Source organism: Xyrauchen texanus, chromosome 18 (genome assembly GCF_025860055.1).
Source record: "Xyrauchen texanus isolate HMW12.3.18 chromosome 18, RBS_HiC_50CHRs, whole genome shotgun sequence".
Taxonomy (NCBI): domain Eukaryota; kingdom Metazoa; phylum Chordata; class Actinopteri; order Cypriniformes; family Catostomidae; genus Xyrauchen; species Xyrauchen texanus.
In genome coordinates this window covers 42,451,006-42,478,185 of record NC_068293.1, presented here as the reverse complement: position 1 = coordinate 42,478,185, position 27,180 = coordinate 42,451,006, and the positions used below count along the sequence as shown (strand labels likewise).

Here is a 27,180-nt window from a genome sequence, read left to right as displayed (position 1 = left end):
GATCGTTATTTGCTGCTGTTGAAATGCCATGAGGACACACAACAGAGCTTTAGCAGTAAGTCAACTGTTCAAACTGCTTTTATAGAACATCTTTTATAATTGTTATTTATTTTCAAATGACACTTACAAAATGTATGACCAGATGCAAAGTTTAGTTAACCCTTGTGTGTCAATAAAACAAAGTTACTCAGAGGTCCTTAGAGGACAAAAATGTCTGCCATAATAATATTATATAGAAATATTATCTTCCACTTTCAGTAAGTACATTTTTCACCAACATCAGTCCTGATCATAATTACCAAATATTCATTCATTTTCAGGATTTTAACCATTTAAATGCCAGTTTGTTTAAATAATGCCACTGTTGTTTTTATCATTTTATTTTATTTATGTATTATTATTATTTTCCATTTACTAAATGCTAAGGGGAATTTTGGGGAAGATTATCACAGTCTGGGATATGTCAATGATTAGCAACAACATTGATTTTGATGCATTATAATTTTTTGTGCAGTGTCAGATAAAAAAAAACTCACACTCAGGACCTTTGAGGACAAAGATTCGACGTCAAAAAACTGCCATAAAAATATTATATATTAATATTATTTTCCACTTTCACTGACTTTTAACAGTGATTTTTTAACTTACATCAGTCCTGATCATAAATTCACACTCTGGCATCCATACAAACACACCCACACAAATTTAGCTGCATCATTTATTCAATTGTCCTGCAGTGCTCTAAAATACAGCAAAGCGAAAATAGGGGAAAACAATGTATTTGCTCCATAGGCTAAACATGAGAAAAATTGCGCCATCTGGTGGAAAATATATATAATTTGTTTTATTTTGAAGTCCGGCATGAAAGCATAATATCATGGAATTCATGATATTATGCTTTAATGGCACTGGGAACAAATATTGCATTTTTAATGGGATTCAATAGGGACATTTTTGTCCTGAGGGTCCTGAGTGTAACTATTTTATGTACACAAGTGTATTATAGATGTATTTTAGGAACTGATGTTGAAATAACAAAATTCCTAAAAAAAAAAAACACACACCTTTGGCAAAATTGATGCCGTTGGAATGAACACAAACAAAACAAATACAAAAATGAAAAAGACAAAAATGTCCAGAAGGTCGCACAAGTGTTAAAAACATATAGTGTGTGAATGAATGGTGTTCAGAGTTGGCAGACAGGATGTAACTGTTACCTGAGGCACACATTCCATTCTGTTTGTGTGACTGCACTGATGTCTGGGGAAATCTCGACTGCCTTTCATTCCAGCTGCAAAAAAAGAAACAAAAGAAAACAAGGCCTCTGGAAATGTATGAAGACTTTTAGAAAGAAAGAAAGATAGAGAGAGAGAGAGAGAGAGTAAACGATCACATAAAGAGTAAATGATTGCAAGATATAATAAATAAAGTCAAGTCATTTTTATTTGTATAGCACCTTTCACAACACACATCGTTTCAAAGCAGCTTTCCAGAAGATCAGGCATTAACAGAAGATAACACTGTGATGTCTATAATGTCGATGAATCATCGTTGTGTAATTAGATCAAATATGATTGTGAATTGAAAATAAGTCATTAAATAATAATTGTATTTATAACCCCAGTGAGCAGCCGATGGTGACTGTGGCAAGGAACACAAAACTTCTTAAGATGTTGATTAATGGGAGAAACCAGACTCACTGTGGGAGCCAGTTACTCTGACTAACATCATGAATATAATGCCAATATTACTAATGTATAGTGCAAGTCATGGTTAAAAATGATTAAACTATGTAAGTGTTAAGGGTCAGTATTTAAACATAGATTCTGTATGAACTGTAAGATTAATGACTAATGTCTTTGAAGTTCATCCTGGATTGACTGTAGAAGTTCATAGACGCAATTGTCCATGTTAATTGGCTGATGAAGGGTTTTGTTGGCAATAGTTAGTCCATTTCAAAAACGTAGTCCACCAATAGATCGAGGTGATGCAGGCAGAGATCAGTGATGTGCGTCGCAGTTCAACCGGCAGGTCATTTCGTTGAGGTTCGGTGGGGTCCGTCATAAATCCAAGGTTCAGGCAGTGGCATATGAAGTATCTGATATCTTACAGTTGGAGTTGGCATCAGTTCATCCTCTGAAGTCCATCATAGAAGACTGAAGTGATGTCTGGCTGGCACCGGCTGCATTTAGTCATCATCACTCAGAGACACATAGCAATGGAGTCTGACACCAAGCAGGAATGGAGTTGGATCTGGACGGCTCTGGTAACCTCAGGATATGAATCCCGAGGCTGAGAATAGAATAGAATAATACTAGCGCAGATGTCATTTAATTTGATGCAGAGTTATAGATCATGATAAATGTTTCTGGTTCCGGCAGACCCAACTAAAGCAGCCTAATTGTGGGTTGGAGGATAAATGAGGTGTACGCCTGGCTAAATAGATGAGTCTTTAGTCTTAAACTGAGAGAGTGTGTCTGAGTCCCGAACAGTGTTAGGGAGACTTCCATAGTTTAGTCGCCTAATAGGAAAAGGATCCTTTTGTGGATTTAGATATTCTAGGAGTTATTCGCAAGCCAGAATTTTGTGATCATAATGTACGTGATGGAATATATATCATATCAGAAGGTCACGTCAGTACTGCGGAGACCATTCAAAGCTTTGTATGTAGTTAACAGAATTTTAAAATGAATATGTAATTTAACAGGTAACAATGTAACGATGATAAAATGGGGCTAATATGATCATATTTCTTTGTTCTCGTCAGCACTCTGGCTGCTGCATTTTGAACCAATTGAAGTTTATTTATTGAACTTGCAGGACATCCTCCCAGTAATGCATTACAATAATCTAGTCTTGAGGTCATGAACGCATTAAATATTTTTTGGCATCAGCAACAGAGAGCATATGCCTTAATTTAGCAATATTTCTTAGGTGGAAGAATGCTGTTTTGCAAACATTGGAAATGTGATTTTCAAAGGACAGATTGGTATCGAATATAACACCTAAGTTCTTCGCTGTTGAAGATGATGTAACAGTACATCCATCGAGAGTTAAATTATACTTTAGCGTCTTATTTTTAGAGGTTTTTGGTCCAATAATTAGTACCTCTGTTTTGTCGGAATTGAGCAGACTGTCCTTTTCTGCATATCACAGCAGCGTTTTGTGGTCCGTTAGCATAACGCGGCAGCTCATTTTAGCTTATCGCGGCCCAACCGGACCTCTCGGTTCTCCCGATGGCCAGTCCGCCCTTGATCGGCCCCAAAGTGCGTCGGCCCACCGGGAAAATGCCCGGTATGCCAGATTACCAGTCCAGTCCAGCCCTGCTTGTAATGTAAAATATTGAGGTCTTTATAATGACAGAGCATGCTGCATATATATGAAAATACACAGAAATATTAGTTCACACTTAAAATATATCTTATGAAAAGTATATTTCAGGATTTTCAAAGCTCTTTTTTTCTTTTAATTGAGGGCATGAATGGAATGGAATAGTGATTGATATACCTCAAAAGCCTGTTATATCATAATTGTAATTTCGACATGCTTTTTCAATAAAATAATATACACAATTTTAAACAAGCATAGGTTGCTTATATTCAGCAAATACTCATTTAAAAATTTCAGTTACAATATAATCATTACTGTCATTTATCCCAACATAACAGTTATTTTTTGCAAAAGACCACTGCCATTTTAAATAGATTGATATAAACATTGAAACCACTTTTTTCACAAATAACCACTAGATGGTGCCATAAACATTGAAACTTACAAACCATGTTTTTTTTTGTTTTTTGAGATTGACGATAGAGTGAAACAGGAGCTGTCAAACATTGTGTATCATATTTGATACATACATATATATATATATTAATCCACAATCCGTTTCCATAATCGGGGAGTTTGATGCCATTTCTACCTGTACCTCGATGTAAAAACATGTGTAGCTTTCTGGTCTGATTTGGTCACTGTGGAGCGGAGGGGGGCGGGGCCGGGCTGGAATGTCGCACGCCCGGTCCCCAATTGGCCTGATGGTGCGCGCGAGGGATAAAGGCAGCCGGTGACGACGGTTCGAGAGAGAGAGAGAGAGAATTACGGGCATGTCCGTCATGTGTGTGTTTATGTTTGTGTGTTTTGGTTTAAGTTTTCATTAAAGTATTATTTATATTGACAAGCCGGTTCTCGCCTCCTCCTTGCCCATCGTAACCCCTTACAGTCACAAAATTAAAAACTGTGCAAATATCCTGCTTGTATAAATGTTTTATATTCTGCATATCAACAGGGGCGTAGCAATCATTTCAAAAGTGAGGGGGACAGTCCAATTAGTTTAAGACGAAAATAAATATATAAGATATATTTTTAAGGCTCTCAATCACTACATTTTTAAAAATGTAAATAATTACACGATTGACCAGTGAATTTTAACTCTAGCATTGACACATTTAGACATTTTCTGTATGAAAGACAACAGCTTAAACACATTTGCCCTGTTAAAAAGCGCGACGGGACGAACTTAGGTTTTATTGAAAGTGAGGGGGACATGTCCCCTGCATCCCCCGCCTAGTCTACGCCCGTGGACATGAGTGATATTCCAAAAATTGCTTTGTGAATTATGTTCTTGAAAATTAAGGGCAAGAAAAAGAATCTGAATAAACATTAAAATGTAAAAGTGATATAAAAAAAGCCCCACTGCATACAAAGCAAAGCAAGACTGATATGTATATCAGCAGCTGATTGGCTGTGCTGCAGCAGGCGGAAGTTTAAGGCGACTGGGGATTCCCCGAGGGAAGTTCCCAGTTCATTGTAAAACATGCAAAATGTACATTTGTACAAAATAGTTCATTTCCTCTCGTTCTAAAATATACGCGTAGCAGCGTCGCGATGTCCGAACTGCGCAAAAGTTTATGTGCTTGGGCTGTTTTGGAGTGAAGGTAAGACTCCTGTGAGTGCAGTGCACTACTGAGTGCACTCAATTCACTTCACTGTGATCAGCTATGTAGATGTTTAACGAGTTGCTTTTGTTTTTAGTCATTATTTTTAGTAAGTTCAGTTGTGTTACTTTGGTAGTCTCGCGCTTATGTAATACATGCTAGATGTAGACTTCACTGTGAACTTCACTATGTTCTTAGAAAACTGTTTTGAAACCCTTTAAGGTTGGGTTAGGGTGTGCTGTCACACTGGGAAGTTGACACAAGGGCTTTATCTAAGAGGGATTTCAGCCAAAAGTCAAATGATACATATGTGTGTTTTCTCTAGCAGTGGTTTTGTTGAAATCTCGTTGAAAACTGGCAGAAATAAGGATATGTTTGTGAATACTATCCACCAAATAAAAATACAAAATTTCGCATTTTTGTAATCGTTTTTGGGGTAAACACAATAAAACCACACAGGCATACATTCCAGCAAGGGTTAACTATATAATGAAGGTACATTTTACTTGGTTCAACTGTGTTTTCAGGACAAGAGTATTGTCTGCTAATGTGTGATGTGTTTTTATATAATTTAATAATTAAAATGTATGTTGGCCAAAACCATGGTTTGACACACACACACACACACACACACACACACACACACACATACATATATAATATAAATCATATATAGGCAAAAATATAATTGTTCCACCATATTAATTTATTTCATTATAAAACTAAAATGTGTGTGTGTGTATATATATGTGTGTGTGTGTGTGTGTGTGTGTGTGTGTGTGTGTGTGTGTGTGTGTGTGTGTTTTAAATGGATGACTTGGACCAAATAGTAAAGAAAAGCAACCAATAAGTGCCCAGCATTGATGGGAACTCCTTCAATACTGTTTATAAAGCATCCCAGGGTGATTCCTCAAGAAGCTGCTTGAGAAAATGTCCAAAGTTAATGTCTGCAAATTCTAGGCAAAGGGGGACCACTGTGAAGATGCTAAAATATAACACAGTTTTGATTTATTTTGGATTTTGTTTAGTCAGAGCATAATTCCCATATTTCCATTTGTTGTTCCATAGTTTTGATGACTTTACTATTATTCTAAAATGTGAAAAAAAAAAATACAAAAATAATAAAGAATGAGTGTGTTCCAAAACTTTTGACCAGTAGTGTGTGTGTGTGTGTGTGTGTGTGTGTGTATATATATATATATATATATATACACACCGATCAGCCACAACATTAAAACCACCTGCCTAATATTGTGTAGGTCCCCCTCGTGCCACCAAAACAGCGCCAACCCGCATCTCAGTCATCACAATTGTACAGAGCCGTTATCTGAGCCATTTTATGAACTGTTTTAATAATGATTTAAATGTAGCTGAAAAGCCTATGATAGGCTCTTCAATTAGTTTCCCATTGTTACAACTTACCCCAAATAGTGTGACAACATTCCCATAAAAGTTCAATGTTTGTTCAATGCTGGATCTTGTTTTTACTCTGCAATACAGAAATGGACATCACAAATATGCCTACCCTGAAAAATAGCCTATTTCTACTTGAGTCAACCTTGTGATAACTAGCCCTGTGTTTCCACTACAGACCAAGACATAAAATGCATTACCAGTTTTCTATTTCTAAGCAAATGTTAGAATAATTTGTTTAGGGGTTTTAGCGGTAACTCAACAAACTGATCAGCATGCTTTCATTTACATTTATGCATTTGGGAGATGCTTTTATCCAAAGTGACTTACAGAGCCCTTATTACAGGGACAATCCCCCCGGAGCAACCTGGAGTTAACTGCCTTGCTCAAGGACACAATGGTGGTGGCCGTGGGGATCAAACCAGCAACCTTCTGATTACAAGTTATGTGCTTTAGACCACTACGCCACCACCACCACTCCTTTTAAAATGAAAGGGAAATGCATTTAAGTCAAGTTTAGGACTGTTTCTAAATATCTAAAACATTATTATTAGTTGCAGCTTACATAAAAATGACACTATTGCTTTCGATGTGTACTCATTTATGCACATCTAAAACTTAAAACTGTTATATAGTACTTTCAGTGTATAGTACATTATTGAGTACTTTTATCAAATTTACCTGAGACAGTCAGCTAATCATATATACAGTACATATATATTTAAAACATGTTATAACATTTAAGTATTTGTGTCTCTCTGGGATTAGGGCTCGGGACCGCCCCGTACGGAATGTTACTGAAGGAATGGACAGAAACATCAGTGAGCAGCTCAACAAAGCCTTCGAAGCGTACCGCAATGCATCTATTGAGAAAGACAATGCCAGAAAGGAACTTCAGCACAAGGTTCTGAACTCTGTTTTTATGTCTTCAGCTTGGTGTGTGTGAGAGTGGGCAGACACTAAAACATATCTGTTGCAGACAGAGCAGTATCAACGGCAAAGTCAGCAGCTGGAGAGAAAGATAGAGGAGCAAGCAAAGACCATCACACATCTGACAGCTCAGCTCAGTTTACTTCAAAAACATGCATCAGGTTAGTAGTACAAGCTTTCTCCTTGTGTGTTCATGTATTGTAAAAAAATAAATTCATAGTGATTTACTTTGTTTACACTGTATAAAGTCCATTTAAGCTGTCTGTAAAACTTGAAATAAACCTAGAAAGTTAAAGAGTTAATGACAACCTGCTCATTCTTTATAATGACTTTTTTTTGCACATTTTAGAATGAAAGTGAGGCAATTAAAAAGTATGAGATAACACAAAAATAAAGTATGAAAATGATGCAGAAGTGACAAAATATTAAAGAAATGAAAACGTATTATATTTGAGTTTCCTTAAAGCAGTTCCCATGTATGCTGGACATTTGTTGGCTGCTTTTTCTTCTCTATCTGCTCCAACTCATTGATTTCATTCAAAATTTAAGTTTTGTAAAAAAAAAAAAAAAAAAATAACATTTGAAAATTATCTAAAATATAATTTTCTTTCTTTTTATATAAAACAATTGATTCAAAATGTATTTATATTATAAAAAATGCTTTATATTATTATGTATTATATTTTATAGTAAATGTATTATGTTTTATACAAAATATAAATTTAAACAAAAATATATATTTTTTTATTTAAAACTCCATGCAAAACGCACACGCACACACACACACACAAACACACACACACATATATATATATAAAATCATATGTAGGCACAGTTTATATTTTTGTACAAAACTAAGTTCCAGGTTTTGGTCAAAAGCCTTTAGATCAAAAGTTTTTTAAGAGAAACGAAAATTCAGTCAAGTGTGTCAAATTCTGACTGGTAGTTTATTTTACGTCCATGAAAATGTAAATAGAAGTTTAAAAGATAAATATGATCAAATTTATCAGCTTAAATTTCATTTGTCACACTCGTTGTGCTCGCCATTTGTTGTTAAGGCCATGTTCAGTGAAACATTTAAGACAAATGTAGTTCTTTGAAACTATTTCTGAGAGAGCTTGTTTCCTAGAAATTAAAAATGCAATCAGTTTAGAAACATAAATCAGGTAAGAAAGGTGTCCAACGAATGACGTGTTTATTTATGGCACATATATATATATATATATATATATATATATATATATATATATATATATATATATTAGGGCTGTCGATTTAATGCATTAATTCTGTGTGATTAATTTGACTAAAAATAACGCGTTAAAAAAATGTACGTAATTAATCGCAATGCCTCGTCATATGGATTATTATTGAGAAATTCAAGCTGGTAGTACCACCTGTTTACTCCAGAGGGCAGTAAGTGTAATTTCAGCTTTGTGGCAACACACTTCATATTTAAAGTAGGGCTGTCAATCGATTACAATTTTTGATCGAATTAATTACATGGTGTCCCGATTAATTAATCACGATTAATCACATATACAAATATTTGCTGAGAAAGCCCCTCATTTAACAATAACTCAACATATAAAGATTATACATATTTATATCAATATATAATGATGCATAGTTATCTTTAAATATTTAAAAATTCTATATATATATATATATATAAAATAAAAAAATATTCAGATAATTAAAATGCATTACATTCTTGTAGCAGAAGAGTTAATCATTGATAAGACAATACAAAAAGCGGCTTTAGAATACAATGTATTGTTTACGACCATATTATTGATCATAAGTCAATCATTGACACACAGTTCACAGCAATCCATTACACAAGTGAATTTGCCAATCAGAGATTTATTATGAGGGCTTGTTTAAGGACCCGTCAATCTACACCTGTGTCAGACATGCTTGTGTAGCGTCTCGGGTGTGTTGCGTCATAAACATAAAATGTTTAGTTCACTGTGTCAAGTTAAATATAGTTTAATACTCAATCTTTAAAAACATCTTGAGATCTCTTAGTTCGCATTTGCGCTCTAAATAAACATCAGTACTGTATGTTCAGTATGTCAATTGCTGACCATTTAAATAAATAATAAATTAAAATACAATAAAGGTTAACAGGGTTAATGTTATATTGAAAATGGAAAATGATGGTGTCATTGTTTATTAACTTTCCAGTATGTATTTAAACTAGTTAGCAACTTACCGAGAAGACACCGCTTAACCCCGCATCGCTTAACCCCGCCCTGTCTGCAGAGCCACTGTCAGCTCTGCTCTGTAAACAGTGGAGTTGAGCACGCTCTGCTCTTTTAATATCGGAAATATATTTGTATGTAAACAGAAATTATAACACAATGTAGATGCTTAAATTTCATTTATCACTCTTTATGCCCTCTTTGCTTTTAACATTGTACAGTAATGTTAGATTGTATGTTACAAAAATGTTATAATAAAACACAATTCTTTGAAGTATATTCAGATGTATGTTTTCGCTTTTAATGGCTAGTATTGTTGTTGTTGTTGTTGATGAGTGTAATTGATAACTGGCCCGGTTCCTTGTCGTACTTTTTTTAAACATTTTTTTTTTAGAGGAGATGAAACTTGGTGAGTCTGCATACAGAAAACAGGAAGTAGAGACCTTGTCACCTAGCGATAATCACTCCGACAACAAGTCCAGTTCCCACAGGACTAACCCTTTCCTGGTGGGTATTTCCTCTTACTGTCAATAAAAAGTGATCTGACTGTGGTCAATCTATAATGTCAGAGTTTTACATTTAACATAACACTTAAAGGGATAGTTCACCCACTTTCTCTCAGTGACTATTTCATTGCATCTCCAAGTAAATAGTGACAGAACTTTTGTTTTTGGGTGAACTATCCCTTTAAGCAACTCTTATATGTAGAAAAGTCTTTGCATTACATAACACAATTTCAAACCGGTGCTTTTATTTTAAACAAAGGAACCACAAACACTTTTCAAGCAAAACATGGCACAAAAAGAAGTTTGTCTGGTTGCAAATTATTGAACAATAAACACACTGATCAAAATGAAGATAAGTCATATTTGGACACTTTTTAGGATGTGAAATGTTAGTTCATAGTTCCACTAAAAATCACCTTGACAAGTTGTTTAAAAATAATAGCAAAAATGACTCACGCTCATGCATCATTTGTTTACAGATGCCACGTGCTTTGATTATATACACTCACCTAAAGGATTATTAGGAACACATACTAATACTGTGTTTGACCCCTTTCGCCTTCAGAACTGCCTTAATTCTACGTGGCATTGATTCAACAAGGTGCTGAAAGCATTCTTTAGAAATGTTGGCCCATATTGATAGGATAGCATCTTGCAGTTGATGGAGATTTGTGGGATGCACATCCAGGGCACGAAGCTCCCGTTCCACCACATCCCAAAGATGCTCTATTGGGTTGAGATCTGGTGACTGTGGGGGCCATTTTAGTACAGTGAACTCATTGTCATGTTCAAGAAACCAATTTGAAATGATTCGAGCTTTGTGACATGGTGCATTATCCTGCTGGAAGTAGCCATCAGAGGATGGGTACATGGTGGCCATAAAGGGATGGACATGGTCAGAAACAATGCTCAGGTAGGCCGTGGCATTTAAACGATGCCCAATTGGCACTAAGGGGCCTAAAGTGTGCCAAGAAAACATCCCCCACACCATTACACCACCACCACCAGCCTGCACAGTGGTAACAAGGCATGATGGATCCATGTTCTCATTCTGTTTACGCCAAATTCTGACTCTACCATCTGAATGTCTCAACAGAAATCGAGACTCATCAGACCAGGCAACATTTTCCAGTCTTCAACTGTCCAATTTTGGTGAGCTCTTGCAAATTGTAGCCTCTTTTTCCTATTTGTAGTGGAGATGAGTGGTACCGGTGGGGTCTTCTGCTGTTGTAGCCCATCTGCCTCAAGGTTGTGCGTGTTGTGGCTTCACAAATGCTTTGCTGCATACCTCGGTTGTAACGAGTGGTTATTTCAGGCAAAGTTGCTCTTCTATCAGCTTGAATCAGTCGGCCCATTCTCCTCTGACCTCTAGCATCAACAAGGCATTTTCAGCCCACAGGACTGCCGCATACTGGATGTTTTTCCTTTTCACACCATTCTTTGTAAACCCTAGAAATGGTTGTGCGTGAAAATCCCAGTAACTGAGCAGATTGTGAAATACTCAGACCGGCCCGTCTGGCACCAACAACCATGCCACGCTCAAAATTGCTTAAATCACCTTTCTTTCCCATTCTGACAGTCAGTTTGGAGTTCAGGAGATTGTCTTGACCAGGACCACACCCCTAAATGCATTGAAGCAACTGCCATGTGATTGGTTGATTAGATAATTGCATTAATGAGAAATTGAACAGGTGTTCCTAATAATCCTTTAGGTGAGTGTAGTATGTAATGCAATGACATGGGGCCGCTGTATGAATATGCACAAGGTTGGGATTTTATTTCACTTTGTTGTTTAAATGAATTTTAATTCAGATGTAATTGTAAAAGAAAGGGCTTCTCCGACCGTGACCCCCACACCTCCTAGTCTTTATATTGTGTTATCATCGTTAACAGCCTGTAAGCAGAAAACGAGCCTAATAGCTAAGTTTGCAGTGCTTTGCTAGTTATCCACAGTTCATTTCGAGGGTTAAGTTGTGAGAAATGTGCGAAAAAGATGTAGTTCTCTCTCTTCACAGTTTGATATCATTTTTCATCGCTATCTGTCCATAGTGAGAATGCTTCTCTAATTGAATCCAGTGTGATAATTCTTCTCAATTGTTTTCAGTTTATAGGTGCATGTTTGAACCCACAGAGGGCAGTAGAGCATAATGCTTTCATCTGGTCGAGCTGCACATTAACCAGTGAAGCACAGGCCCTGAGCATTGAGTTCACTCCTTTGAAAGGAGGTGTCACTTTTTTAGATGACTGTTACTCAAATATGTAGAAATAACAGTTTGAAATGGCTACTTTCTCTTTTTCCTGAACTTAATCTTGAGTAGATAATGGCCTCTAGTGTGCTCCATTCAAAATCTGGAGTGAGATTGTTAAAGGAACAGTATGTAATTATTCGTAAACATATAAGTATATAAACTCTTGAGTCAAAGGTAATATTCATGTCGTTTTTTGGTTTTTGTTTGGCGTGGATTTGTACAGGCTTTATAAAGTATATTCAGCTCAGTTGAGCAAAGCTTTTCTGTCAAGAACATGTTTGGGTCATTTTTTATTTTTTATTTATCAAAATATATATATTTTTAATTGTATTATTTAATAAAAAAAAATATATATTTTATATACAAATATTACATATTTTTTTATATAACAATTATCAAAATAAATAATACTTGTTTAAAATTGTATATAAAATATTTTATATATTTTATATAAAATATAAAATGTTTTATTTAAAAATATATTAAATGTTTAATTTTTTTATATAAAATGTATATATTTTATATTTAAACAAATAACATTTAGCAGTATATAATAATAATATTATTATTTAATTTAAAAAATCCTATATTTTATATACAAATATTACATCTTTTGTTTATATAAAAATTATCAAAATAAATAATAGTTGTTTAATATTTTATATAAAATAAATATGATATATTTTATATAAAATATAAAATGTTTTATTTAAAAATATATAAAATGTTTTATTTTTATTTAAAATGTATATCTTTTATATTTAAACAAATAACATTTTGCAGTATATAATAATATTATTATAAAATTAAAGCCTGTTTTTAGGAACTTTAAGATGTTTTGCAGTGTCATATTTAATTATTATTATTATTATTATTATTTTATTTTTTTATTTTCTCCCCCCAATTTGGAATGCCTGATTCCAGTGCGCTATAAGTCCTCGTGGCGGCGTAGTGACTCAATCCGTATGGCGGAGGACGAATCGAAGTTGCCTCCGCGTCTGAGCCCGTCAATCTGCGCATCTTATCACATGGCTTGTTGAGCGCGTTACCGCGGCGACCTACCGCGTGTGGAGGCTTCACGCTATTCTCCGCGGCATCCACGCACAACTCGCCACATACCCCACCGAGAGCAAACCACATTATGACGACCACGAGCAGGTTACCCCATGTGACTCTACCCTCCCTAGCAGCCGGGCCAATTTAGTTGTTCAGGAGACCTGACTGGAGTCACTCAGCACACCCTGGATTCAAACTCATGACTCCAGGGTTGGTAGTCAGCGTCTTTACTCGCTGAGATACCCAGACCACGTGTCATATTTAATTATGACAATTAAGCACATATTCAACCCCAGGATTCTTCTGAAATACCATGAAAAAATCTCACAATGCAAAACATTTATTAATGGTTTATGTATTAATTATTATGCAAAGTAAAATGTTTTAAATAAATGTGAAATATTTTAACCCTACTTTGGTGTGCTGATAAATGTATTTTGAGTTTTGTTTATTTTGATTTGTAATTCTTTTTATTGTTTTTGTGCAGATAAACGGACCCACAGAGAATTCCGGGATGCTTCCCACCGCGATTTCTGCCGCTTGTGGAATAAAGAGGTACAAGATTAATTTCACTTAACTGAATTAATTACTAAAGAATTATTTTTTGTAAAGTATATATTGTATAATATCTGAAGAGCAGTATACAAACCAGCTGAACTGATTCAGAGTCAACAGCCCTGAAATATCATGCTTATGCAATACTAATGCAGTGCTGCTGATTTGGGATCAGCTTTTGTGGCCTCTATTGCAACAAAAGGTTAGTTACGCTGACCTTAAATCAGCTTAAGTCTTGTCAACACAGTCAACTTGAAATATTTAAGTGGGAAACTTTTTTTAAATTATTTCTTTAATTTCTATAATAGATATATTGTATATATAGGATATAATACTCCTTGGACAGTAACTGGATTTAACTGGATAGATTAGTTTTTTTATTGGGAAAGACCCAAGCAGACATTGTTTTCATGACTTCTCTTTCTCTTTCACACAGTGAAGATGTTCTGGATGCTCTGCGGGAAATCCAGGGGACTTTCCAGAGGATTCAAACCTTAGCGAGACGGCAGAAAGATCACCTGAAGAGAATACACAAAGGAAACGAAACCGCTAATGGTAACAGCCTTTTTAGAGCCTCATTTGTAATTTTGGACTAATGTCTTTTATTAAATTATAGCTGTTATACCACCTCACCCAAGTGCGTTTTGTTTCTAATTAAATTAGGTCAAATGAAAACCGTGGAGTTGCAATTACTTCGGAAATGTCACAACATATTTTTAATTATCTAACTAGTAGTTTAATGCAGTATACTAGTAATTATACATTTCAGCGTTGGATCCTGCACGCAATTAAAAGCAGAACTACTTAATGCAAAGCTATGGTGTAAGGTCTCTATGCTCCATTGACCTTTGACCTCTGCGCAGCATTAAAATAGACTACGCAGATGAACACGTTCAATTATCACTTTGATAAATGTTGTTTTGAAGCCGCACACTGTTACACAATTACGTGTCCTCTGTGAAATGACTTGGAAAACTATACGCCAGTGAGATGTATTTTTGGACGTGGTAGAATGATGGAAAGCGTGCAGAAAACACAGTGTCTTGCGTCGTTGAACAGTCATGTGTAGTAAATGTAATCAGTTATATGTGTTGCTTGTTAAGGCAAGCGTTACTATTACTATTGTTCATACTTGGGGCTAGGTGTTCTGTTGAGGAGAGGTGTGCTATTACATTTCTAAGTGACTGGATTTACAAATTCTGCCAGGCAGAGGATAAAACGGATGACTTGCATTGAAAAAGAGCCCCAAGACCAGAATATTATAGAGACTTTGTGGTGAGCTTTTTTTTATTTTTGACCCCTAGCATCCACCTATGTTACACCATTAGACCCTCAAGACTGAGCACAAAGTTTTAAAAAACATCTGATATTTATTTTGACATTTTTACGAAAAGGCAGATTTTGTTCATGTGAGAGAACTTCTTGATATTTTTGACTCAAAAATTCATAATATATATATTTTTTTTATCTTGAAAAATGTGTTTGGAAATAAATTATTAAATAGTTTTTACTCTCATGTATTCAAGGTGCAGAGAAAGCATTATAATACTTAATGGTTACACCACTTGACAATTTTAAAGTTACATGATTACATTTACATTTATGCATTTGGCAGACGCTTTTAACCAAAGCGACTTACAGTGCACTTATTACAGGGACAATCCCCCCGGAGCAACCTGGAGTTAAGTGCCTTGCTCAAGGACACAATGGTGGTGGCTGTGGGGATCGAACCAGCAACCTTCTGATTACCAGTTATGTGCTTTAGCCCACTACACCACCACCACTCCGATTAAAAATATAATGCTATAAAAGTTTTTTCAAAAATGTATGAAACCAAATTGGACTTAATTTGGTTAAATTTCTGAGAACATGACACACGTGTTTTAAACTAGATTTTTTTAAGATTTCTCATTATAACACCTTGTACAACGTTATTTGCCAATGACCCATAAGTATTAGAACCCCCCCAACCTTTGACTACACCATCCCACTTGAATGATTATTTTCAAATCGACCACTGCGCAAGGCCATATTGTGATTTCAGTCTTAATTCAATCAATCATGCAGCATTAATTGATAATTGATACGTCTCGGAAGTCAAAGTCTGCTGGTTTCAAAGCGTATTGAATGGCTTCCCAAAGTGTGTTACTAATAAATTATAAATAAACCATCGTTTTTCACCATTTTTCACCATCACCATTTTCATGCTTATAACCGACATGCCGGCGGTTTTAATTTGGTGATAATAATATCATGGCCGATAAATATCAGGAACCGATATTTCATTAAATCACCAACATTTGTACAATAATTTCTTAAATCTATTATTATTATTATAATACAATAATATAATATTCAACTTGATCGGGTTTAAAAGAAATAATGATGAAAAATATGCTGACCAATTGGACAAAAAATACATGTCATCATGCGTATAAAGCCATCATTTTTAAATTTAACAAAGTGCCAATGAAATTTGAGAGCACTTTGGTGGAGGGGGAGATTATCATTGAAGGAACTTTTCCTCCATGGAGTAGGAATGTAGCTGTGTAAACTACTTCTAAGGGCCTTTTTTTGTCCTTTTTAGAGCTTGGTATGTAAATCACCGTCAGATTTTATTGTAAGGAAAAGAGTAGGTTGGACATTCTGTGTAAGATCTGCTTTTATATCCCTCGGAAGAAAGAAAATAATCCATGCCTGGGTGAGTGAATGACAACAAAGCTTTCAGCTTTGGTTGAACAGTTCCAGATAGATAAAAATCCATATCCATCTCTCTCTATTCTTTTAGCAAGTGACTCTGCTCTGGAGATATGAGGTAATACAATTTCTTCTCACAATGATCTCAGACTCGCTGTCCTTGTAAAAATGTCTCTGCATATCATAGTGCTGAATTCTTGATAACAGTCATTGAAACGGAGCCATTCTGTGATCATTATGATCTGATAATGTTACATTACTAACTCCACCTGTCTTTAGTTTTATCATAGACTTTGATCTGGAAGATTTAAAGGAGAATTTCGAGCTGTGTAGTTGATTTTAATTGGCTGGCGGCGTGGCGTGGTGTGGTGGCAGGGGCTGACGTGGTTGTTATGGTAGAGCAATTCTCACTGCATTGTTTGGTGCTAAAATTGACAGAGTTCCTCATTAATAGTCAGCGTTGCATGGTGTGCATATCACTGCTGTGCTTTCTTTGCATTTGCATAGACTAATGTTCTTCTATATGAGTGAGAGCAAGAGAGACAGACTTATACGAGAGAAAATAAAGGTATTTTGAGAGTTAGGCCTGTCCTTTTTTTCTGTTAAAGGAATGTTCTGTGTTCAGTATCAACAAAATGTGATAATGTCTGCATACTTTTGCATTGGCGGGTCAATTTTGACCCGGTAGAGTTCAGACTTCTAAATCATTCATGACTCGATGGTTTCACCTAAAACAATATTGTTAGTCATTGTAAAGGGATTAAGGGAAAGGAGGCGAGAACTGGCTCGTCAATATAAATAATAGTTTAATGAAGAAATAAACCAAAAGACACAAACACACACATAGGACAGACAGCTGCCTGTAAACGCTCTCTCTCTGTCGCACAACCGTCCACAGTTGGCCTTTATCCCTCTCGGAGGCTTGATTAGCCTGATAAGGGGCCCAGTGTGTAAAATCATGACCAGGCCCCACCTTCCACCCTGTCACATTCCTCCCTCGTTCTCTCAGGCTGAGGAGTCCCCAGCATGACGTACACCCCTCCCCCCCTTTCCCTGGGGCAGGGCGTGCCTTATGCCCCGTCTGCCAGCAGGTCATCCCAGCCTTCCTGAATCTGGGAGGGGCCAGGGGGAGGGAAACAATAAGGAAAAATAGGGGGTCTCCCTGTAACAGTGCAGTACCCTCCTAACAAAAAAAACTGCAAAATTTAAAATAGAGGGAAAAGGCCAACGCGGAGCAGCAGTGGGAGAAAGAGAAGAGAGAGAGAGAAAAAAAAAACACTTACTCGCCAGTTCTCCGATACGCCGTAGCTTGGTCCTCGGCCACTCCTCCACCCTCTAGTGGATGACAGCCGCGCCTCCCCAGGCGGATCGGAGGCAGTCATCCAGCCCCTGGCAGACGAAACGCCCTGCCACGTTCTCAGGGAACAGAAGGGGTCTCCCACGCACCTGGCAGCGGTTCTCCCGCTCCAGGCGATCGGCAGTGAGCCCCTTCCCGCTCACGGTCTCAGACCCCGGCACTTTTCAGCGGCTGGTAGGGGTTTCCTCCGCCACTGGCAGCGGCCCTGACCGCTCCAGGTGGTCGACTAGGAGTCCCTTCTCCCCTCGCGGTCAGCTGTCGGGCTCCTCCGTCCCCCTGAAGACAGCCGTGGCTGCTCAGGTGGGGTGGATGGTAGCGGTGAGAACTCCACTACGCCGTATCCCCCGTAAACTTTCTCTCTCTCTGTCGCACCACTGTCCACAGTTGGCCTTAATCCCTCTCGGATGCTTGATTAGCCTGATAAGGGGCCGGGTGTGTAAAACACGACACAGCCCCGCCCTCCGCCCTATTACAGTCATTATTAAGTTCTTAAATGTTCATAAATGTAAAAAGATTGTAATGTGAGTTGCATGGCGCGGAGCAAAAGCTGCAAGACGCGGGACGAGCGAGGCGAAAGTGCGAACGCGAGGCGATAGTCTGTGTTCCGAGACTGCTACTGGGTCCTTGAATAACGTATAATGTGCGAGTAAGGGCAGCTGGTAGAGTTCCTGGTGCCCCCTAGGGTAAGATGGTGCCTCCCTAGGGAGTTGGCCCTGGGGCCAATTATCTCCAAGGGCCCCCCTACACCCAAAAGTTGTTGAGCGAGTGGGGGTGGGAGGTGGTGTTCATGCCCAAAAGGGTTTTCAAGCGGGGGGATCACCAAACTAGATTGCGCAGCCTTAAAGCCCAGGGCACCCTCGGGCAGTCAAGGGCCCCTTGGTAGTTAAGGGCCCCTGGGCACTGGCCCTACTGGCCCGGTCGGTAATCCGTCCCTGCGTATAGGGAGCGGTGGCACTGAGCAAAACGTGTGATACATGTGAATAATTTATTTTTATTTTTAAGATGCGACATGACCATCATTCCCTCCATTTGATGCATATGTACATTGACCAAATGTAAAAAAAAGAGCACCGACTTTAGAGCAAGATATAAAACTGTATTATAGTACATGCAATTTTAAAGCCATTTTTTGTGTATTTAACGTTTTACTCTTCTGCCACACGTAGGTCTTTGAATTATCTTTATTTGAGGGCTTTTCTCAGTAAATATTGATATAGCAATTAAGCTGCATATTATAGTCAACTTGATTAAATGTTTTAATAGATTGTCAGCCCAAGTCCAAATGCTTTGGTCTTTATTTTGAACAATATGCATTTACGAATTCACATGCATTTTATCATTTGTAACAAAATTCTTTTTGCTTGTTTTTTGTTATGTGATGCAAAGACTTACAAGTGTGCATTTTTAAGTGTGGTTTAAGTGTCATTTTGGGGCCACTGTATATAAACATCTTTGAAATGTTGTCTCCAGAACAGTTTTCAATGCCCATCCAATGCACAGACGACACAGCGGAACAGGCTGAGGTGCCCTTTTCCGTACCACTAAAGCCAGAAGTTGACAACACGTTATCCTCCAAATCTCTTGCATCACGTGGCGCTGTTCCAGATGATGGCCTTATCGATTCGCTAAGAATCCTGAGTCTCAAGTTTCCCCCGGATACAGACCCCGAATACGACTTTCTGAACAGTACACCAGATAAACGATTGGACCTGTCCCTGCACAGGCCCGACCTCGAAGACCACGTAGACACGTTGAGGGAGGAGTCTTATTCATCAGAACCCACCCCCACCCCCATTCCATCCACTCACTCATCCGCGTCTTCTGCAGCGCACGAAAATGTACGAGGACCCCAGCAGGTAAGATGAGCATTCACACGCGAGATCTGAAATCTCGCCAAGCTCCAAATGCTAATTTTAAGAGTAAATAAAACGTAATCAAACCAGTTGGTTGAAAACTTTATTAGGAACAGCATATCTCAGGGATTGTTCACACCAAACACGCTTGTGCGTTTGTCTTCACGGTTTTTAAATGTGAACATGCATTACTTTTCTGTACTGAATTAAATATATTTATTAGCAACTTTTATCCTGTTCGTCTGCCATGCTGAATGAAATTTGTTCAACCTAGTCCCGTAGCATGAACTACATTTTTTGCTAACTGAATTTGACATGCCGAAGTCTTCGTTTCGCTGCAGTTTCCTTGTGATATGAACACTAGAGACGCCACAACAACTGCGCTTTATTCACTTTCACGAGTACAGTGGCTAATTATGGCATATTTTTCTCACATACTGCTGTTATATTATATCCAAACACTTTTACTGTACGCATCATTTCATAAACAATGCATTTTAACGCTTGTATTACAGACTGACCTACATTTACACACTTATTCCAATGTGATTAGCTTGCATGGTAGCTCACCTGATAGAGTGTTGACTTCAGACTAGGAAGTATGTGGTTGAGACCAGTCAAGCACACAAGATGACACAGGAGACAAGAGTGTCATAGAAGCAACATAAGATGACATGGTTGCTCAAGAAAATGTGCTTTTCAGGTCACATTTTGTTTTAGGACAAAAAGGAAGGTGCTGCACCACAGTCAAGGATGTCCGTCTAGTGCATGTCAACAAAGAAAAACATAGCAAACAGACACAAAAAGCTACCGGTTAGGTTTAGGTGTTTGTTTAGGGTAAGGATATCTGTTTTGTTCACCTCTCATTTGCATTCAGGAATTTTTTTAATTTAGGTTAACGTTTTGAATTAAGAAGGTACGTTTTACACTTTAAAACCTCCATATTCACCCTAAAAACCAATTTACACACTTTTGGCACCCCCCGCTGGGAAAACAGCTAAACGTGTTATAAGGCACATCATTTCATTTTGCAAAAATTTTACCATGGCCATATAATGTGTATGAGACCAGGATGATTTTTACACCGGGCCCGTCGTAATACATTCAACGATTACCTTCTCCACGAAGGGTGTGTGCGACGCTACCTTACAATTTGGGCAAAACAGTGTATATCAGGCACCATTCACAACAAATGCTTCTTGTGTCTGTTTGCAATGTTTTTCTTTGTTGACATGCACTAGACGGACATCCTTGACTGTGGTGCAGCATCTTCCTTTTTTATTAGCATCTCACGCTGGAGTACCACATTTCTAGATGCTGTCATGTTATAAAGAACTTAAACTTTTTAAAACGTGTCTCGGGAAACCTGCTTTCTGTTATAGCCTTTGTGCGTCATCTAGCTTTTCTTAGCGCAAAAATGCATTTAGTGCATGTATTGCATATTTAAAGAGAAATATACAGTACTCTAGTTGAAAGAATGTTTGCATACTTACAATTGCACAAACCCCCATTCTACAATACAATGAACACAAACTCAATGTTAAATATATTGTACAATTGCACAAGAAATCTGATTAGACACATGTAAAAAAACCCTGTTGTTTTTACCTGTCCATATGGAGAACTGCAAGACTCACACCTATTATGTAAGCCTCACATCTGCACGGGGATTCAGCGCCATTCCATTTAGGATGTCAATTAAGATGTGCTAAGACCACAGAGAGCTGTGAATCACATATTACCTCGTCTTCTGTGTTGTCGTACTATTACACTAGTTTCCGGACTGTTCTTTTCGCTCTCTTCTAGTTTAAAAGTGTTACAGATAGCTACCTGGGCTCATCTGTTTTAAGAACATGAAAAAATTGTGTTGCTAGCAAACACACATTTCAAACGGAATGACTAAATTATGAAGTGTAAATGTAGTGTTATCAAAACTACAACTCTTTTATTAAGTGCGTTTTCACCAAGTGCTGTGTGCAGTTGGCCAGATCTTTATATACCAAGATAACTGATTATAAAGTATGTTATTTCGGTTACCGTATGGCAATGTGCAATTGTGGATAGCATAAAAACACTGCATGTGAAATGAATAATAAAATTAAAAAATAATGGCTTTGTCACTAGGTTTTAAATGCTTAGGGAGAATGAAACATACAGTAAGTGTCATATTTACTCTGCATTTGGTCCTGCAGTAATAATGACACTTGTGTGAGACATTCTAGACATGCAAAGCCACAACTCAAGAAATGACATTAGAAATACCAATCTTTTGTATTTCATTTCCACATAGGGATGGGAGTTTCAGCCTTTTTGATGATATTCAACACATAACTCGATATTTATATACCTGTAAATATCAAATGCTGGTCTGAAATGGCTTAAATGTGTGATTGATTAAACAAATGATTTCAAACGAACAGGTGTTGCCAAGTAGATTCAAAATGTTTAATGCAAGAATTGTTACAGAGTAGCAAACAAATCTAGCTTTTAATAATCAGGGCATGTTTCCACAGGGTTATTCCATGTCAGATCAACCAAATTTCAGAAACTTTCCAGGTTGAAATGTTTTTTGGAGAAAGATAAACATAAATGAAGATTAAAAATCCAACATATTTAACACAGTGGATCAAATTTGCAGATGTACATTTCTGAAATCCTCAAACTAGATACAGGCATTGCGCTTGCTGAGATCCACATGTCGCTTACTCTTAATAGTAGTTTATTTTTGGACCTTTATCTGGTAATCTGGCATACTGGGCATTTTCCCGGGTCGATCGGTGCGGACTGGCCATCCGGAGAAACGAGCGTGCCAGTGGGTCGGCCGCGAAACAGGCTGAATGGGTTGCGATAAGCTAAAATGAACTGCTGCATTATGCAGAATGGACCACAAAACGCCCTCAATCCCCCCCCCCCCCCACATTTGGGCCAGTTGCTATGTAAAATCTCGGGCCGATTTTTCTCCCCAGTCCAGCCCTGTTTTGGACCCTCAAAAATCAAGATTTTGACATAATTGTTCTAATGTAAATAAATAAATAAAGGTACATGTCTGATTTCAACATTATTTGTACTTCAGACCTTCATTTGTTAGAAACAAAAACTTGCTTCATACCATGTGACCCACATTTGGTTTTTGACCATTGTACTATATGAGTCAAAATTATAATTTTTTTGGATGGAGCCACATTGAGAGCCCCATATCTCTGGGATTTCACCATATAGGGCCTTAAAAAATATTTTAATTCTCTGAAGTGAGAGGCACACCAACTTCGGAAAAAACAACACAATTTTGTTTGTAAAAGACCTGTTAATCTGTGTAAAATAAAATTATTAATATTTCCAAAATCATAGATGGAAATAATCATTTTGAACCACTGAAATGGACAGGTTGAACTTACCAACTCACTAATGAAGTTTAAATTTGGGGCGCTATTAAAACATCTTAAACATCACATCTTAAAGAGAAAGCTCGGGAAAACACAAGGAAGACTTAAAGGGACAGTACACCCAAAAATGAAAATTCTCTCATTATTTACAAATTAAGATTTTTAGAAGAATATCTCAGCTCTATTGGTCCATACAATGCAAGTGAATGGTGACCAAAACTTTAAAGTTCCAAAAAAGCACATAAAGGCAGCATATAAGTAATCCATACGGCTCCAGTGGTTAAATCCATGATAGGTGTGGGTGAGAAACAGATCAATATTTAAATGTACTATAATTCTTCGCCTTTGACCAGCCCTGACCAGTAGATGGCGATATGGATAAAGAATGTGAATCCCCAAAAAGCAAAAGAAGAAGAAGGTAAAAGTGAAAGTGGAGATTTATTGTATTAAAAATAAAAGGACTTAAATATTGATCTGTTTCTCAGATCAGACATGAAGACTTCAGAAGACATGGATTTAACCACTGGAGTCATATGGATTACTTCTATGCTGCCTTTATGTGCATTTTTGAAGTTCTGGTGGTCACCGTTCACTTGCATTGTAAGAATCTTTGTTAAAAATCTTTGTTTGTGTTCAGCAGAAGAAAGTCATACACATCTGGGATCGCATGAGGGTGAGTAAATGATGAGAGAATTTTCATTTATTGGTGAACTATCCCTTTAATAGCCAAATTGAAATGTGCATTACCAAAATTGCAATATTCATCATTTAATGTTATATCCCCAGCAAAGTCATCACAAATGCATCATGAATATGCAATATATAGCCCAGTCCTATTTTCACTTTATTTTTGTATCTCCGCCTATTTATCCTGCACTTTGACCATGTTTTTGAGTAAGGATGCATGTGGAATAGCTCAGTCTTGGCTTTTATTTACCCAAGATTATCTAATGCCATCTTAATCAATGAATAATTGTCTCTATTGCTGCCCTTGCTGCTGTCTAATGTCCTCTTGTCTGTGTCCAGCTTTTTTGGACCCCAGACCTCCCGGACACGTCGTCCCAGGCGTCAGTGACAGACGTGCAGCAGATGAGCAGCAATCAGAAGTGTGCCTTTTGCAAGGATGATGTATCCCCAACTCACATGTATAGCCACCTCAATTCACACTTCCAGAACAAAGCTGGCGATTGACAAACGCGGGCAAAGGGCCGCCCGCAGGACTGCAAAGGGGCTTTATTCGTGGTTTTGTCGAGTAGCGCGCTACCCGTCAGAACACATTTGCTCATGTCCTTCAGTGACACCACGAAGAGAGCGGAACCTTCCACGCTCGTTTATTTAATTAGGAGAACATTAAACGGTTCATTTTAGGCCTGTTATGTCTTAGCTGCATTTTATTTGAAGGCATTCTGATGACTTTGCGGTGAAGACGTGCTTGCTTTAATTTTCAAGTCATTTAATTCAAGATGGCAATATAAAGGACATTCATATCTCAGAGAGGCTCATAATTGTAAACGCTGATCATGTGAGATCATGTGATCATTTGAGAATTCAATGTCACATCATTTCAGTTTTAGACACCCCTTAAATCTGTTTCTTCATATGTTTCCAAAACCAAAGAACACTTTTATGTTTGCATTTATTCAATTTAAAACAAAACATCAATTTCTTTTTTCTTTAAAAAGGGTTAGTACTCCCAAAATTAGAAAATATGTCATTGTTTACTCAAACTCATGTCATTCCGAACCCATAAAACCACTATGGAACACAAAAAGAGAATGTTATGGACTGACAGCCTCAGTCACCATTCACTATTATTGTATTGAAAAAAGATGCAATAGAAGGAAGAAAAAAGGCTAGTTTTGGAATGACATGAAGGTGTGTAAATGATAACAGAATTTAATTTTTTCTGTGAACTACCCTTTTAATGTCATGCTGTCTCAAGCCATGTGTGTGTTTGTATATATATATTACATTTTGTTAATATATTTACCTTGTTGTGATTGCATTATTTTCAGGCATAAAGGGGACCCGAGGCTAGTTGTCACACAAAGTCACTATGTCAGTCTGTCACAATTCCAATTACATTAATGTGTATTTTCTCTGTCAGTGGTTTTTGTTGGTTTCAAACACTTTTGTCTTAAATGTCTTACATTTTAATTATTTTTAACCTGAAGAAAAGTTTCATAAATGTCATGTCGGGGCAGGTTGTCACATTTATTGGGGTAAGGTGCCGAGCATTTTATATTTTATGAATGCATTTACATCTGATATGGAATTACAGCATCTTTTGCCAAAAAAAAAATATTTTTATTTATCCCTGAATTGGCTACATCACTCTACTTTCTCCTCCCCACCAATAGCTGGTGTGTGGTGGGCGTTCTGGCGCACTATGGCTGCCGTCGCATCATCCCTATGCTATGTAAAGCGCTATATAAATGTAAGGAATTATTATTAATTATTATTATTATTATTATTATTATTTGACATTTTAGCTTTCATTAATTGTTTTGAAAGATTCCTGTTTATAACTGGCTGAAAAGCCTTAAAAAAAAGGCTATTTCATGGCGGGTTCCCATTGTGACAACTTACCCCATATAATGCTCCACTATAAAGATCAACATGCGTTCAGTGAACTTTATCTTTCCTCCTGGGCAATAACTCAAGAAATGTTCAAAATCTTTTCATGTAGCTCGGACTTTAAGGTACTGTATGTGTCTTTATTTACTTTAAAAAATAAATCCATTCGGAGAAATATTCACTGGAGTTAAAAAAATGTGACAACTTGCCCCAGTCTCCCTATTTTCGCAGCACATCTAGTATAAGCAGTTCCAGCAATGCAGTAGTAAATGTAGTGGCCCCTGGAGAAAAAAACAATCCATTGAAATGTTTTGGAAGTAATAACTCCTAATTGCTTTAATTTGTTCCACCTGTATGAGGGAATCTGTTCAGAATGAGAGATATTTCTTAGATCATTATTCCAACGATAAACACCATCTGGTCTATGAAATCACTGCTGCACAGGTATTGCAGGTTAATTGTTACTACACATAGTATCCAATGCGTGCTCACTTTGCAATTACATGCACGATTATCTTGTGATTTACAGTATAGCGTATTATTTTGTTGCCTTCTTGCTAATAGTCTGTCTTATACATGTCTTTAGGGCTCTGCCGTATCCACCCCACAGACTGCCTCTAATACCAAACCAAAGCTTTGTTTTTAATCTTCTATTGTGTTTTCTCACGCTTATAACACTCTAAACTGCAGTGCACTGGACAGTACAGATGCACTTGAATGTTTTAATGGGAGAATCTTAAACCATGTCCTTGATGCTGCATTGGACCATGTGTGTGGATAATTAGTTTCATAAACAAAGGTAATCATTTTCACTAATTCCAGTGACGATGCGTTAAGCAGAAAGGGACATGTGTGTAGTGGCACACGTCTTTGCTGTGAAGACCTCCCAACACCCCGAATTTCAGCCTGCTAACACACACACACAAACACACACACACACACACACACACACACACACACACTCACACTCAGCAGATGAGATGTGTGAAGAAGAAGAACTAGATTTTGTTGTTGTTTCACACTGGCAGACTGGCTCTGCACATGGGGCATTTCATGATGTTTCATTGATAATCTGTTTGCAGAAAAGATTCCATACAATATTAAATAGTGGATAATGTACAGTTATTGTTGCAAAATAAACCCTGATGTGAATTGGAGGGATCTTTTTGCACTTGTGACTTGCTGACTACATTAGCCCACTTTTTACACAGCTCCTTGCCAAATAGATAAATGTGCATCAAATATTTAGTTTTAAATGAGTCTAAATTATGTGAGAAGAAAGTGCATGTGGTCAGGGGCGTCGGACTGGGGGGGGTAAAGGGTACCGAGTACCCAGGGCCCGAGGCAGGGGGGCCCCTTAGAAGTCAGTTTTCTATACATACATATTTGGTACGGGGGCCCAGCAAGATGGTTTGTACCCAGGGCCCAAAATTTGGTGCTACGCCCCTGCATGTGGTGATACA

The 27,180-nt window shown here is 37.4% G+C and overlaps 1 protein-coding gene across 3 annotated transcripts; it reads left to right on the top strand.

Annotated features, from left to right (window-relative positions):
* On the top strand, window positions 1-26,870 carry LOC127658667 (TRAF family member-associated NF-kappa-B activator-like). Of its 3 annotated transcripts, none has more exons than XM_052148076.1 (8): window positions 1-55; window positions 7,116-7,251; window positions 7,327-7,438; window positions 9,879-9,991; window positions 13,783-13,850; window positions 14,287-14,405; window positions 19,375-19,760; window positions 24,167-26,870. In XM_052148076.1, the coding sequence occupies exons 2-8, from the start codon at window positions 7,153-7,155 to the stop codon at window positions 24,329-24,331; spliced, it is 1,062 nt and encodes a 353-aa protein (XP_052004036.1). In that variant the 5' UTR covers window positions 1-55; window positions 7,116-7,152; the 3' UTR covers window positions 24,332-26,870. The 3 variants fall into 3 exon arrangements, with proteins under 3 accessions (XP_052004036.1, XP_052004034.1, XP_052004035.1); XM_052148074.1 differs by lacking the exon at window positions 1-55 and adding an exon at window positions 4,783-4,945; XM_052148075.1 differs by lacking the exon at window positions 1-55 and adding an exon at window positions 4,786-4,934.
* The last annotated feature ends 310 nt before the right edge of the window (window positions 26,871-27,180 follow it).